This window comes from Athene noctua, chromosome 3 (genome assembly GCF_965140245.1).
Source record: "Athene noctua chromosome 3, bAthNoc1.hap1.1, whole genome shotgun sequence".
Lineage (NCBI taxonomy): Eukaryota > Metazoa > Chordata > Aves > Strigiformes > Strigidae > Athene > Athene noctua.
In genome coordinates, this window is record NC_134039.1 from 16,895,657 (window position 1) to 16,911,157 (window position 15,501).

Sequence of the window (15,501 nt, forward strand, 5' to 3'; positions counted from 1 at the left end):
ATCCACGCTTTTCATTTGTCCAGCATTTCTGCTCACAGCTGGCTGATCCCTCTGCATGCCTGCTGCTGCTAGGGCAGAGATCACCCTGTATGTCATTGCTAATGCTAATGATAGCACTCCCCACCTCCACAGCACCTTCCATCCTAGGATCTCAGCTGATTTTATAAATATAATTGATTTTAGCTTCAAAACACCCCTCATCTAATTATAGATATCATCATCCCCACCTTTATGTGTGAGGAGACAGAGCCATGGGCAGCGCAGATCTGGTGCATTTGAGATGGCGCAGCAATCACCAGACAGAAACTGGGCTAAAAAACAGTGCTGGGGCTTAGCCACGGGGCTAATGTTGTATGAGGAGGGCTAGTGCAGTCAGATGCCATTGTGTGGCTAGATGAAAATGGCAGACTCACACCACGTCTCCAGCGATGGTGGCACAGGCTCCCCTAGGCAGACCTGTCTGATTCACATAAACCTCACCTGGCTCAGCCACACACTCATGCCTCTGCACAAAATGACATACTGAATTCAAAATCTTCATGTCAAAATGGTAACTGTCCAGTGTCCCACTGGAACTCAGTCCACATGCTTGAGAGAAATATCCCCCTAAATGCCGTGGAGCTACATGGACAGACCACTGCAGGGAATTAGACCCCTCTCCTCTTTTACAGGGTGGGCAGAGAAGAGCATCCTACACAGCATTGACTACAGCATGGACCACAGAAGTGGGCTGGCAGTATGAGAAATCATGAGAGCTTAAGACAAAGTGGGTTTTGAAAAGGGAATTCAAGGCAAAGAAAGATGTGGAAAAGAAGCATGAGAAGAGACCCTCAGAGCAGCATCAATGAACATGACAGTGGGGACAAGGGAGCTAAGAAGGAAGCGAAGAACAACATGGGAAGACTAGCAGGCAATGCTAAAATTATATGTACAGCCTTAAGGCTGAGACAAAGGGGTATGGACTTTTTGTAGGAAGTTGTAATAAATGGTTCAAGGAGGTGAGCAGCTCTTCAAGGGGAAAGGGAAGGTTATTTTAGTAACAGGCAGAAACAACAGGAGAGCCGGGCATGGGAGGTGAGAAGAAAGAGCTTCTGCTCTATTGACATCAAAGCAGCCCCTACTCCTCTCCACAGAAGCATCTCCCTGCCAAAGCTGAAGAAATGGTACTATTTTAGAAGGGAGTTGAGGCACATGAGTGTATTTTCTGACTTGATCCAAGACACGCAGAAAGTCTGTAGCTGGACAGGGAGCTGATCTCCCAGATCTCTTGATTTCTAGCCCAGCACTGTTTCCCCATCTGCTTGCCTTTTTCTAGCCTTGCAATGGTTTGGCAAAGTCTCAGATGAGGACTGGTAAAGAAAGGCTGTAGTGGCGCAATAATAAAAAGAATAAGAAAAGCTGGTGTTAGCTGTCCACAGAGGAGGGCACTGCTACCAGTTGCATCAAGTTACTATAAATCCTTTGCCAGCTGCTACCTTCTCTCATGGCCTCTGTTTTCCAAACATTAGGACGGAGTCAACAACTGTGACCCTTCTCACAGCACTGTAGAAAGTCAAAGCTCATTTCCTTCCATAGATGATGACACTCATGCATGCCTGTGTACATGTACGTATGTATGTATGCTTGTGTATATGTCTACACAGACCTGCTATGGTCCATGCAAAGCTTCTAATCAAAACTCCTCAGACACATGACCCAAATCCAGATACAAAACCAGTACCTCTTGAGAATACACTAGACTGAGGAGAAACTTAACATTGGCAGATATTGATTTCCCTGGGAATGCCCCAGTATCCAGCTGGGGGCCTATGTACGTAGCCCTCCTTGTAAATAAATGATCCCAGACACTCTGCTGCAAATTTGGACCGCAGAAGCTTAACAAAACTCAAACTTCTTGTTATGTTTCATTGGGCTGCTTCTTCCCAACCGGCACTTGCTAGTAAAGCCCAGAGACTAGTCTCCTGACAGCATAACAATTCACATCATGAGGGAGAGCTCTCAGCCAGGGAACCAGGCACATGCCCAGACCCCCACCAAACCAAAGCCTGTTCAGGCAACATGGTTTCTCAGGGATGAGCACAGGCACTGTGCGTTTCTCTCACCTCCTCCATTCTTGCCGCAGAGATACGGGAAGCGCCAGACGTTGCCTAGCCCAATAGCATAGCCCACGCAGGACAGCAAGAAGTCAAATCTCCCCTTCCAGGAGCCTCTGTCTGGGATCTCCTTCTTCTCGGTGCTCACGGCATTGGAGGCACTGGGATCTGACTCCTCCAGGGCTGCCTGCTTCGCCTTGGAGGGAGAGCTCAGCTCCACGGACGTGGTGTCCATCTTGCCCATTGTCACTCAGATGTACAGCCACTCTTGCTTAGGGACTGAAGGAGCAGGAAGGGCAGCCTCCACCCTGGCTGAGCATGGATGAAATGGGAAGCACTGGGCAAAGCTCCTGATGAGAAAGTAGAGAAAGAAGGCATCCTGTGTTAATGTAGTGGGCTTGGGGGGGCCGTTGCTTGGTCTGAGATGGACTCACTGGATAGACTGGTACACATCAGAGCAGCCCATCCATACTTCCTTGCTTTCCCCAGAGAGAAAAAGGAGGATAATTTTGCCTTGCTCCACAGTTGCCCTTCTGAGGAGTCATGGTTATGTAGACTGCTAACAACAGGCTCGGACCTGGTTGTTACTAGCACATAGCAACTCTCATCTTATCTTCTCTTCATCCCAACACCTGCTCTGCAAGAAAAACTCCAGGACCAGTATGCATGCAGGGAAGTTACAACCCATGGGTGACCCATCACAGAGCGGTCCAGGCAGAGAAATATATCTAGCACATCTGAGCAACGGTGGAAAAAGACATGATGGAGGTGCACCATTCCCCAGGTCTGGAGCCCAAAACTGAGTGCACAAGCCACAGAGCCATCTGAGAGATCATGTGGTCCAGCCAGCCATGCATGGTTGTGAAGGTGTAGCTTTACAATGGCACCTCCACTACAGACATGTCCCACATTGCAATCCCATGCCCTAATTCCCTGTCATGGCAGCAACACAGCCATGACCACAGCTGTGTACCTGCAATGCGTGGCAAGGAAATCGCTCATCTCCTCGGCACCTCCTTGTACACCATGTCACATGTGATATTGTTATCACCAGGTGTATTCAGATGATGCTTGCTAGTGACTATAGCCAGCCTGTGAACCACTGAAATCCCATTAAGTCAGGACTCTGAAGTCCTGAGGATTAATTGGACAAGTCTGACAAAGAAATTAAGGAATATTTCTATTGATTTTAGACCCTAAGAAGTATATAACCAGCACATCAAAAAAATTCAGAAAGAAAGCAAGAACAGTCTACATTATTACACCAGTATATAAAATAATATTGCACTTATGTCTTGAAAACTAAGTGCTGTTCTTCCTTCCCTTTACAGAAGCTATTGCAAAGTCAGAAAAAGGCATACAGAAGTACCAAAAGGATGCTCAGAAGTGTGGAACATCTTCCATGTGAGGAAAGGTTCAATAAACCAGGATCCATTGTCCTGAGGAAGAGGTGACTGACAGGGGCCTATATATGTATCAGCGCTATAGAATATGAGTATTCACTATTTCTGACACAAGAACTATGGGGATTAAATAAAGACAGCAGGTAGTAGGTTGAAAAAGAGCAAAAGGTGATACTCCACAAAATGCACAGCTATGGAGTGAGGCTCCTCACCCCAGAACATGCTAGATGCTAAGAGTTTACATGACTGCAATAAGAAAATCAAGAGGAAAAATAATAGAAAAAAAAAATCCACCAGGTGCTACCATTGTGGTTCAGGGAATCCCTGAGCTGCAAGTTGTTGGGGGTTGAAGGACTCTTCCAAGGAAGTATCACTCCCTACTTTTCCTGGTTTTATCCTCTCCCTTCAGCATCTGCCCTCAGCCACTGCAGAAGACAGGATCTGGTTCTGGCATGGCTTTGGCTCGCACCCAGTTCTCAGCCCATTTTATGCAGAGCCAAATTTAAGCCTCCACTAGGAGCCATAAGAGTAACCAGGGCTAAATTTCCCAGAGAAGTCTGTTGACAAAAACATTCCCAGATGCACACATTAAAAAAAAAAAAAAAAAAAAAAAGGAAAACAGAGTGAGTATATCAGGAAACAAAGCACAAAGCAATGCTTTGAAGAGGTGGCGTGCTCTAGCAGTTAAAGTTGGCATTGGTTGAGGAGCTTTCTCTTGGCAGTATTGTCTCCTACACAAACAGTACCTACTTGCCCCATGGGATGCTTGGGAGACTTATTAACTACCGTTTCTAAAACATCCTGAAGAGAGATGGTCTCCCAAGCCCAGGCTCAATGGCAATATTGGCTCCTACTTACTACAATTGACACTCCATGATTCCAGCAGATGGATTTCCTTTCCCCACAGAATTTGTCACTGAGGTTAGAAAAACTGTGTCAACTGTGAAGGGAATGGCTGAACCAGAAAATAATTGTAATCCATTCTGATACGTCAGTAGAGAAGCCAAAAATCTCCTTGCTGTGGGATGAAGGCTGTAATCAAAGCCCTCTGGCCTATGAGCCAGCCCTGGGCCTCACAACTCCTCTAGCACAAGGATGGTTCCAAGTAAGCCCAGACGTAAGTGGCAGTACAAAAAAGCCTTCTGGGGAGAAGAGACCATTTCACACAGCCCATAAGGCAGACACCACAACAAATCATTGCTGGACACCCAACGCAAAGGCTTCAGTGAACAGATCCCCTTTCTATCCTACACCTTGTGATAGCACTGTCACACCAGCTCCTGGCTCCTCAGTAAGGCAGGGAGCAAAAAGATTTTACAGAACATGTAGGAGGGAAGTAAAATAAAGACAATTTATAAATCAAAACAGAAGAAATAGCACCAAAACCCCTGGGAAGAATTCAGCGCTGGGCTAAGTCAGGATAATTAGCTATGCCTGGAGACATAACAAATTAGGCTCAGCAGAAGCCATTTTGACTCACTTTTTTTTCTGAGACAAAAAACAGTAGGTAAGATGCTATCTTTAAAAAGTATGTATATATCCTGCTCTCCCCATGCTCTTTTCCCTTTTCTAGCTAGATGATCACACCTCATATTTCATATATTTGGGGTAGGATGACAGAGAAGCAGCAGACCATACTGATAGTTTTTTCTTACCTGAGAAGTGAGGTCCTTCATCTCCAGCTCAGAAAGGATAAACTAGATTTATAGAAGTTTATCCACAGTGAAGAAATAGGAAAACAGTCAAGATAACCCACTGAAGGTTCATCCCACCTACTGTCCTGTCTTCTACAGTGATGGATGATTAGGGCAGAAAGGCTCATGCATGTCCTGCAGCCCAGATGCGCCATGTCCTTCCCTGGACATGCAGCTCTGACCAGGAAAAATATAGGCATCAGTTGCTCCAGGCTAAGTGTTTGGCTCCTATGTTTAGACATCAGCTCACATGCTGGACAAGTGGTCCTACTGGGACAAAATGTACCAGCCCCTCCACTTATCCACATGGGTCTCCTCCAGCACAAGTGCAGGGCTCTGCCCTGTGCTAACAGCCTAGAGAGATCAGAGTTGGTTCAGCAGCTCTCTGTCATGTCACATTATTCATTCTGAAAAGCACACGGTGTTTTGGGCACAGCAAAACGCCTGAAGGACTCAAAATGATAATCAATAAGAGCAGAGCCACAAGCTGGAGGTGGGCTCTGCTTTGCAAGGACCTGAAAACAAGGTCAAAGAGTTTAAAGATGACACTATAGCAGGTTTCTCATTTGGCTTCTTTTAAACACATCATATTCTGAAGCCAAGATTTTCAAAACAATCACTAAAAGCTATGGTCATAAATCCCGAGCAGTAAAGTAGTGACCTGAGTTTCACCGAGTTGTGCAGAAAGCTTGGTCTTCTGCTGCGTAAGTCAATAAAAACAGTTGTATGGTCCCCAGCAGGTGCAGAGCCAGGCTGAAACACATTCTGGTAAACAGTCCTTCCCCTCCTGTTTTGAGGAATTTCACTTCAAATAAGAAAATACCCTGAAAGAGTATTACCTCCACTTGAAACGCTGCTGCCTGAAACTGCTAACAATGGTGACCTTTTTGCTTTCCCCTGCTTCAGTGTGAAATATTAACAGTTTCCTCAAATTTGACAGAAACCAAACATTTCAAGAGTATAAAACTGTCCAAAATGAAACAGCAAAATTACCTGTGGAAACGCGTGCGAGAAATACTTTCACACCTCCCCACCTCCTATTTGTCAGTGTTTTAACAACCACACGAAACACTTCTGACCCATGCAGGTAGAGCCACAATTAGTTTAATTACATGGCACAGGCTGTTGTTCAGTCAATTAGACTTTTCCTTCCATCCACACCATTTTAATGACAGCCAAGTAACCCCAAGGCTCTTGCATCTTGTTTAAAGCTGTGACCAGCTGATCAGGGCACAGCAGATGCTCAGCTGATTTTCTGCTTGCTGCAGTGCAGCATATGCTTGAGCTTCCCTCATCCATGACAGCTGGAGGGTCTTGGGAAGAGCCCCCCATGGGAGCCTGAGGATGCTGTTGGGGTGCTGGACACACATGGAACCTTCTCAGGGTTATCTCATGTTTCATAGCCCTCTCCACATGCTGCCCAAGAGGCAGCCACTGCAGACACCCAACCTTTCACCTCCCTTCACCTGAAGAGAAGTGATTGCTTGATCAGAGGAGAGATCAGCACTCACAGAGGATGCGATAAGAAAGTAAATCAGCTCACTTGGGTAATGGAGCTGCTGGGTGGCCTTCACGTCCACCCAGCTTTTCCACCCTTCTGCATGAGATTTGGGTTGTTGATGACCAGGTCTGACATGCAGCTGTTGCCCAACCTCCCTCCTCCACCAGCAGCCCTGGGTGAGCTGCATCCCTCCCGATGATGTGGCAGGTGAGGTTGGTACCACACCACATCCCTATCCAGATGAGCATCCAGATGAGGTGAGGGGGCAAGGGGGGGCATGAGTTGGTGTTTTGTAAACCATTAAACAAACAGCATGTCCCCATGAGGCCAGAACACATCTCACAGCTGCGATCCTGGGAGGGCTGTGACAGTCCCTCACGGCCCTGAAAAAAGCAGGTGAAGAACTGCTGAGCTGCTGGACCTGGCTGCAGCCTACTGCATGGTCACTTTGCCAAGTGGCACCTCGATTTTTGTATTACACACAGAGGACGAATTTGGTCAGCAGTTGCAGTGCCCTCCCTGGCTCTGGATGCCTGCTTGAATCTCTTCTGGTTCCTCTTCCAGGGGGAAGCAGGGTCAGATCCTGCTCCCAGCCACAGACTGCTTCACCCACCACTGCTGCTCTCACCTCAGTGGCTGGGGCTGCCTCATGTTGCCTCCAAGGAAAGCAGGGGGTTTGTGCCTTTTTTGAACAATGCAAACGATGCATCCTCTAAGCTGTTTTAGTGCTCTTCTTTAAAGCTCATCCTATCACTTGAGAAGCTTTCCCAGGGAGCAGAGAGCTGTCAGGGCTCTTCCTAGGCTCCCACAGACTTCCAGATCCATCCTGAGTAACTGCAGCAGCATGAGGATTGAGGCCAGGCCACATCCCGTTCCCCTTGTAGCAGCCTCCGAGCCCAGCTGCAGGCAGCTCCCTGAGCCCCCACCACCTCTGAGATTGGGAAAGACAGACAAGTGGCTTAAAGGCATCCCTGTCTCCATCCTCCTCAGTGAAATTACCACATCAGAAAGATTAAAGGCCTATTTCTGCCCAGTTTAAATGTGCTGATTAAATTCAGAATTGTTTTCCTTTTCTTATATAGCACAAGCTGGCATGCTAGCTTCACGATACTAGTAGTTTATATAGTTTTGCTATGTAATTCTTTTGCCCTGCCTGAAGAAACATGGACATTTTTAGCCCAGCTTTCTTGCACAAAGACCCATCTGTCTGTTCCCAACCCCAGTTACTTTTTGAGCTCACTGCTAAGTTTCACCCATAGCTGAAAAAAGGAGCACAGCCCTCAAAGACATCAAGTTCCTCAAGAAACAGGGAACGGAGGGAGGGAAGAGACTCAGGTTAGTGCTTCTCCCGAGGAAGGGCTGTAGGGTGACCCCAGGAGGTCCTCGTCATGCACCATGCTCCAGCCAGCCCGTGTGCAGGGGACCAGGGAGGAGAGAGGCATCTCCTAGGAGGGCAGCCTGGAGATGTGGCAGACAGGCAGGAACACTGAGGATGGGGGGGCTAGTGTGGGGGACTAGAAAGACAGTAAGCACTGCCATAAGGGACCCGTCATGAGAGGTGGAAGGACAAAGGACATTATGAAGTGAAAAGCAGGTATCATTAGTTCTGCTGAGCAAAAAAAAACCCAACTCATTGTTCCTCCTCTAGGACAGAAGCTGATGTTTTGCATGTATTTCTCCACGTTTTTGTACTCACAATCCAGGAATAACATTAATTGGCCTCCTCTGCCTGCCTTGTTCCTTGCTAAGAGACAATCCCACTCCAGGGAGACTAAACCTTCCAGTGACTTCAACAAGAACATAGCTGGAGCAGAAGTGCCTAAAAATGAGCACAGAGAACAATTTCAGCTGGAATTTCTCACTTGCCTTATATCTCCTGTTCCTTTTCATTACAGCCCAGCATGGGGTCCAGGCACTGCCACCACGGTGTGGGCTGGCATCCCTGCTGGCACTTTTTCCCCAGAGGCTGCAGTGTCACAGCTCAGTGGATGCAGCGTGAGTTACTGCTCCTGTCGGCCACTACCTTACCAAAACTGTGCCTCTGAGCCAAGATTTTAGCTCAAACCCTGAACTGCAGCAATATCCTCTGTGAGGCTGTGGCCTTCACAGCAGTAGATTTCCCCATCTTGACAGGAGTCACAAGTACTCTGCAAAAGGCATGGCTGTGCAGTGCGTGAGGGGGGAAATAATAACTTCATACACGTAGAGCTGGATTTGATGCGCCTCCAGAGACATCGTAAGTAATGTCAGTGGTTATTTGCTGTATTGGGCTTGATATGTTTTTGGTGGTTTTTTAGGTTTTTTCTTTTTTTTGTGTGTGATGTCATTGAACAGAGCAAATTGGGCAAAATTTCTCTTGCAATGGAAAGTGATGACATTCACCTAAGAAAGTCACCTTGGACTTTGTTGCCACAATGTAATAATGGAAAAAAGTGAATAAAGAAAAAAATAATTGACAAGGAAAGAGCATAAACAAGCATGAGAATGATCCAGAGTATGCCTTGAAGTGTCCAGCATGGCAGAGGAGTGATCTCTCCTCACCTTGTGTGGCAGAGGAGCAAAGGACTGTCCACTGGTGTACCCTGAGGCCAGGAAGCTTGCAGCTGGGGACATTCCCCATCCACATGGCACAGATGAGTCCAGCCTGCTCCACCCTGGCCAGCACCTTGGAATAACGAGCAGGTAAAAACCTGCACTGCCTCAAAAATCTCTGCTACAGCATTCAGCTGAAAGCACAAAAGGGAAGATAGATTGGAGAAGGAGGAGACAAAATGCAGACATTCCCTCTGCTCATTCTGGGTAGGGTCGCAGCAGCTACTGAGTGCTGCATCAAGGCACCAAGAGCTCATTCAAAATGTGGCACCTGTAAAACTGCCCAGCGCCACTCTGGCACACGTATTCAGCTCCAAGAAAGACCAGAGCCTCACTACACAGAGCACAACATCACTTTCCTGCTGCAGCACAGCCAAGCCGAAGAGGAAATCTGTGCCACACTTTCAGATGCCAAACTCTTTGTTCTCCTTCTCCATGAAACCAGAGAGATAATCATGCCCCAGAGCCTTGAGGCTGCTGCAAGGCTCCATTTGTTCATATGCTTTTTTTGGGGTGGAAAATAGAGAACAGAAGAGCCAGGTCCCTCCACAGGAACCATGCATGAGCACTGTTAGCCAGCAGCTCCTTGGCTGAGGTTTTCCTTGAAACAGCCCAGAAAATGTGCTCATTACCCAGTAAGGACACTATGCCCCACTGTCTAGGATCAGCCTGCAACTAGCTGGGCATTGTTATCTCTATCTCTACTACTTTAACATTCAGATCTTCCTTCTCTCTCTAATTCTTGTGCAATGCGTGATACAGCAGTGCCAAAGGACCAGCTCTTCCACTGGGGCTTGTGATATCAGGAGATAAGGCAGATGAAGGAAAAGGCTGTTGTCCCCGTTGCCTTGACAAGACACCTGAGCCACAGCTCACACAGTCTGTCCGTAACAGGGGACCCTGACCCTTCTGGGCCAGGCATAGCCTTTACTGCATGAGCATCTCCACAGGGGCCAGGCATGGCACTCACTTTTTCTATTCCCAGCAACCAGGACCCAGCATCATGGGGAGGTTTACCCTCCCACATTAATTATTTGTTCTTTGTTCCCATTAAGTTTATCCAGAAGAAAATACATTTCCAGTTGCATGTCTTCAGCCTGATTCTTGTTCTCCTCAGAACAAAATCTTGAACTGTTGCAGAGCTTCTCTTGGAGGGAGAAAAACTGAAATTAAATGTGCTGGAGGTCTCCACCAGGCTCTGGCAGAATCACAGCAAGGTCACCAGCAAACTGGGGAGCCTTTTGTAGCCAGGCTGCGGCTGTCTCTTCATCCAAGCAGCACTCATGGGAGGTGGGGAGCAGGGAGTAGGTAGGAGGGGCGGGAGGAGGCGGATAAGTTTGGCCATTTCTCCAGTGCTGTAAAGTCAGAGGGATGGGGAGGGCTTCACCTAGGGTGTGAGACACCTCCTTCAGGGGCAGAGTCGCTTGGAAATAGATAGGAATGAAGGGCACAGATATAGCCCCGTGAAACCCCCCAGCAACTGTATAGGAAAGGAAGGAAGCTCAGCTCCACTGTCAGAGGCAGCCAGAGATTGCAGGACCTATGCAAAGGGGTGCCAAGAGCCTGAAATGGCTGTGGGTTTGGGTTGACCCTTGAGTCTGGAGTGCACAAGGCTGGGAAGAGCTGTCCCAGCCCCAGGGAGGCGCAGCTGTACCAATCCGTTTTCTATGCATATCACCTAGCCCATCCCCTGAGCCCTACCCACCGGAGACCAGACCGTCCCCAGGGTAATTTGCCCTGGGCTTCACTTAAGTGCTGTTACAGCATCTTTACTGAGCCATCATTTAAGCTCATTACATCTCCCCACAGGCACTGTGAGAAGCTTTCCATGTTTCAGGTCCCAAATATCACTTCTGGGTGCTGCTCTGGGCCCACCGCTCTGTCCCCATTTGCTCACCTCTCCAGCACCTTTTGGAAGGCAGAAACCATCCTTCATACCCCCTTGTCCTCAGGGTGCAGAGCCCCTCAGCCCCACATCCAACCCAGCGTGGATGGAGGATTGCTCAGCACCTTCAATAACACTTCCCCAGGGATGCTCATGCAGGCCATCGGCTCTTCTCCACCACCGCTGCAATGATCCCTCCCCTGGCCCCAGCGCTCATGTCCCCAAGACTAGACACGGCTGTCCCCGTGGACGCACCTACCTCACGGTGCTGGCCAGTTGGGGGTCCTTGGGGTGCACAGAGCTGCTCACAGAGACACCAGCCCAGAGAGGCACATACTAACCTGCTCCTGAGCACAGAGGGGAACTATGAGCCCTCCTGCCGTGGGGCCCCTCTCGCCCTGCCTCACCCCACACAGCTACTCATTGCCTGTATCGATGAGCCCTTAATGAGCTTTGAGTTCACGTCCAGTCAAATCAACACCCTGCATGTCACGGGTGTGGGGCGGGGGGGTACACAGAAACACTGGAAAAACACACGTCTCTGGGAGAGAAGAGGCTCCAAGGTCATGGGCAGGAGGGAGGGCAGGAGCAAAGGGCATGGGGCCAGAAAATGAGGGAGACAACAGGTGAGGGGATTGCATGGGGTTGGTTGTACCCATGTTGCTGCAGCAGTTTCTGCAAGGATGGCTGCAGCAGTACCTAAGAGGCCACGCTAAAGACACTGTGCACACACTCCTTGCCCTCCATGTTTGCAGTCAGACAGTGGTCTCCATCTTCTTCACAGGCAGGGTTGGCTGTAGCCATGCAAAGGATGCAGAGGTCTCACACACTATGTGTGGCAGGGAGGTTGAGTCTCTGACCATAAGCCTCTCCTGCTTTCACACAGCTCTGCTCAACACAGCCCCTGCACAGGCCCAGGCTTGTAACAATGCAGCCCTGTGAAGGGGGAAGAGGGCACACAGAGCTCAGGCGGAACTGTCCCAAAGGACACCACGGTGTCAATGGTCAAGTGCACTACTGGCTGTGGGTCAGGCTTTTGGTGTGGAAGAGAAAGGCAGAGGAAGGGAGATCCTTCTTACTTGAAGTGTCAGCTACCAGCCACCAGCCAAGGAAAGGAGCCACATGCTAATGACCAGTTGTTTAGTGTGTAAATCCTGTCATTGGCTCTAAAAGGGGTTGAGTGAACCCTTTATTTCCCTTTTCTTTTCCTTTTTGAGGCCCAAGACAATTTGCATCCACTGGGAACACGGAGAAGTCTCTTGCAAAGGCGGAGTGTGGGAGCTGCTGGCTCTGTGAGCATTGCCTTATTAGCGGCAGCATTTTCAGAGGTGCAGGGGAAGGAGCCCAAGTGAATCAAAGAATAATTTTGCCCAGAGATTGTAGGTAAAAATGACACCTTCTCACTTACCAGCTCCTCTCTTTGTGTGAAAGCAGAGCTAGGTATGCTTAAATTAGTGGCAAAAGTACACTTAGCAGCTTTCAGTGCTGTGGAGACTACATGACCAGTGACCTGGATTCCCCCCATACCCTTCAGCCCATATATGAGGGTTTGCTTCATCCTAGCCATGACCTCACACCAACTCCCTGGATGATCAGGGGGAGCTGAGGGTACTCCAGCGATCCCACATGTTTTATTCCTTGTTAACAGAACTCATCTTCTTTAGAAGTCCCCTGTGTCTCCTTAGAGCATGCAATTGCACCCACAACCCATCACAGCTAAACCTAACACAGCTCACCTACCATAGCCCTTAACCCATATGGATAGGTGGGAAAACAGGCTTTTCTTACATCTTTGTTGAGGTTGCTGCTAGTGGTTCCATCTATGTGCTAATATCCTGCTAATGGGCTATATTTAAAAATCAGGTTTCAGGCTAAGCAGGCACTAGAAGAGCATGGAGGAGGCTGTAAGACCCCCACCAGGTTATTTCGGCCATTAAAGGAGAAAGATAGTGGTGCCAGGAGAGCTGGCAAGAGGGAAAATGACAAAAGAAAATTATCTTTGCTGGGTAAACCCAGGATGGTTTGAGACCTGAGTGGGAGGATTGCATGCAGGCTGGAGGCATCCTGACAAAAAGGCATCCTCTCTAATCTGAAGTAAATGCTGTGAGTGGAAATCCCTTCTGAGAGCGAGTCAGGGGTCTGACAGCACCTTGATTCCTCTCCTCTGCCATGGAGCCTGTGTTCCCCACGCCACTCTGTGAACTTGAGTACTTCTTATTTAGCAGTTCATAAAAGAGAGGTAAACTACAACTGTCTCATAAATCTTTCCTTTAGACTCTTGTCTAGGATAAAAACAGTCAGTGAAAATGTGCTGCCCTCGCTCCCTAGAGAACCCATTCTGCATTTTTGCATGTGAGTGTAGCCTGCACTGGCCAGATCTGCAAGGACGGGGAGTGTGCAGTGCAGAACAGCGTAATCATTATTGTCCATCATGCCATGGGCCTCTCCTGGAAGTGATGACAGTTGAGTCCCACAGGAGGGAGACTGAGTCCCTGCCCAAGGCTTACAGTGTTTTGGAGAGCTTCTTCCCAGCTCTCGGTGGAAGTGGGACCGGCAGAGGTGTGCTTCCCCCATCCCCTGGGGAAAGCACGGGCGCAGCCCTGGATGTGCTGGACCATGTAGGAGGCTCAGCTCCCCCTCATCTGCCACGCTTGCTTTGCAGCTGCCACGGGGCCCAAGCTGGCAAAGGGTTTTTTGAATGTAATGCTGTGTTACCAGGTCAGATTTGTTTCAGCCAAACAAACCAAATTAGAGCAGGTACCTGCAGATGGTAGTTTCAGTGGGGGGCCAGCAGCAAAGCCCCTGGACTAGTTTTGTCAAAAGGAATGAAAATTCAGCTACCAAGATATCATAACTTTCCTGAGCATACCATGCCTGGCATTAGCCTGTCCATCACTGTTCCCTCTTGGTCTTCAATCTCTCCTCAAGGCCCACTGCTGATGTGACACCTCCTAAAATAAAAAGACAGAGAAAGATGGCAGCAGTTTGCTTGCAGGGCAGGTGCAGATCTCAGGTCCCAGAAAACGAGCCTGTTATATGCATTTTCACAGCTCCCCACAAAGTCCTGGCTGAGGAACACCTGAGAACAGTAGCAGGTCTGCTGGAAACACCAGTTGCCATAGGTGAAGACATTCAATCCTGTCACTGGAAGCACAGCAAACCAGCTCCCCACTTCATGCACTGGTGGTCTAGAGAAAAAACAGGCCAGGAAGCAGTCATTTCCACTAAAGGGATAAAAACTGTATTTGAAAGCAACAAGTGTTTTCTGTGTAGCAGTTGTGTGAGTTAGAGGCAGAAGCAGGCAGTATCAAAGGCACTAGGAGCAAGAATGTCTCTCAGCATCAGTCAGAGCAATCCCTTCATTTCCCAGAAGAAAGGAAAGTGGGACCAAGAAAAGAAGGGAGTACATGCATATTTCATATTTGGCTCGAACTGGACACGGACCGGTAAACCCAAATGAATTTGGAAACATGCCTTAGGAGAGAAGCGGAATTTGTTTGGAAGGGTGGGATTTGGACCTGTTCTCTTGGTTGTTGTCCATAAACATTCATGAGACTAAATTTTGATTCACCAGCTTGTTCCCAAAAAAATGGGAGCTTGGCAGATACTCAGACAAATACTTGCTGGCTTGAGTATTCATATTTGAAGCATTTGGGCTGCCACCTCCAAAGCTTTTGGTGGTTTGGGAAGTATCCAGCAAAAGAGCCCAACACCACCATATAATCTGGGTGAGTAAACACAAGTGCAAAGACTGTTTTCTGAGTAACAGCTATTGGATGTGATGACAGCAGTAAAAGCAGCCAAATAATCAGGCTCGCCATCTCTTCGTTTAAAATTCATTTACAAAAATCATTAGCACAATCATCGTAAAATAAGCAGAAGTATAATCACTCAAGGATAATTTGCAAAGAGGAATAGGGCTGTGCTCACTGAAAAGAGCTGCTACTAGCTGTGAGGCTGCCTGGCTCTGACTAAGCCCACCAAGTCCACCACCTCCAAAGGAAAGCAAAGCTGGCCACCACAGCAGATCTGGCAGGCGCTGCTTTTCTGAGCCCAGCCTGAGGCATGGCCTTCTCCTCCACAACCTCAGCAATCCTGCCAGCCAGTGGTTGGGAGCCAACTGGGCTCCTCCTGACCTTGGGCAACTTGTGCAATTGCTCCCAGTCAAGGTAGGATGACCCAGTCCTATGGCATTGGGTAAGGTCTTGCACACACATTTATATTTTTCCACTGGCTGCCAAGCATGCTCCTGGGACAACCATCTTCTCTGAGATATCCTTCTTCCAGAAACCTGTCCAATACTTTCCACTGCTAGCACTTTTATTTACAGTTG

The 15,501-nt window shown here is 48.4% G+C and overlaps 1 protein-coding gene across 3 annotated transcripts in view; it reads right to left on the reverse strand.

Moving 5' to 3' along the window:
• LOC141958973 (sodium- and chloride-dependent GABA transporter 1-like) overlaps positions 1-11,565 on the reverse strand; it is a 53,084-nt gene extending 41,519 nt beyond the window's left edge. For 2 of the 3 annotated variants that reach the window (XM_074902115.1, XM_074902113.1), the window contains exons 1-2: positions 11,428-11,565; positions 2,103-2,443 (exon numbers count right to left, since the gene is read on the reverse strand). In XM_074902115.1, the coding sequence (XP_074758216.1) occupies positions 2,103-2,337 (235 nt within the window). In that variant the 5' untranslated portion in view covers positions 2,338-2,443; positions 11,428-11,565. Of the gene's footprint in view, positions 1-2,102; positions 2,444-5,151; positions 5,471-11,427 lie in introns of those variants that run through there. The other variant, XM_074902114.1, reaches the window with a different exon arrangement.
• Between the last annotated feature and the right edge of the window lie 3,936 nt (positions 11,566-15,501).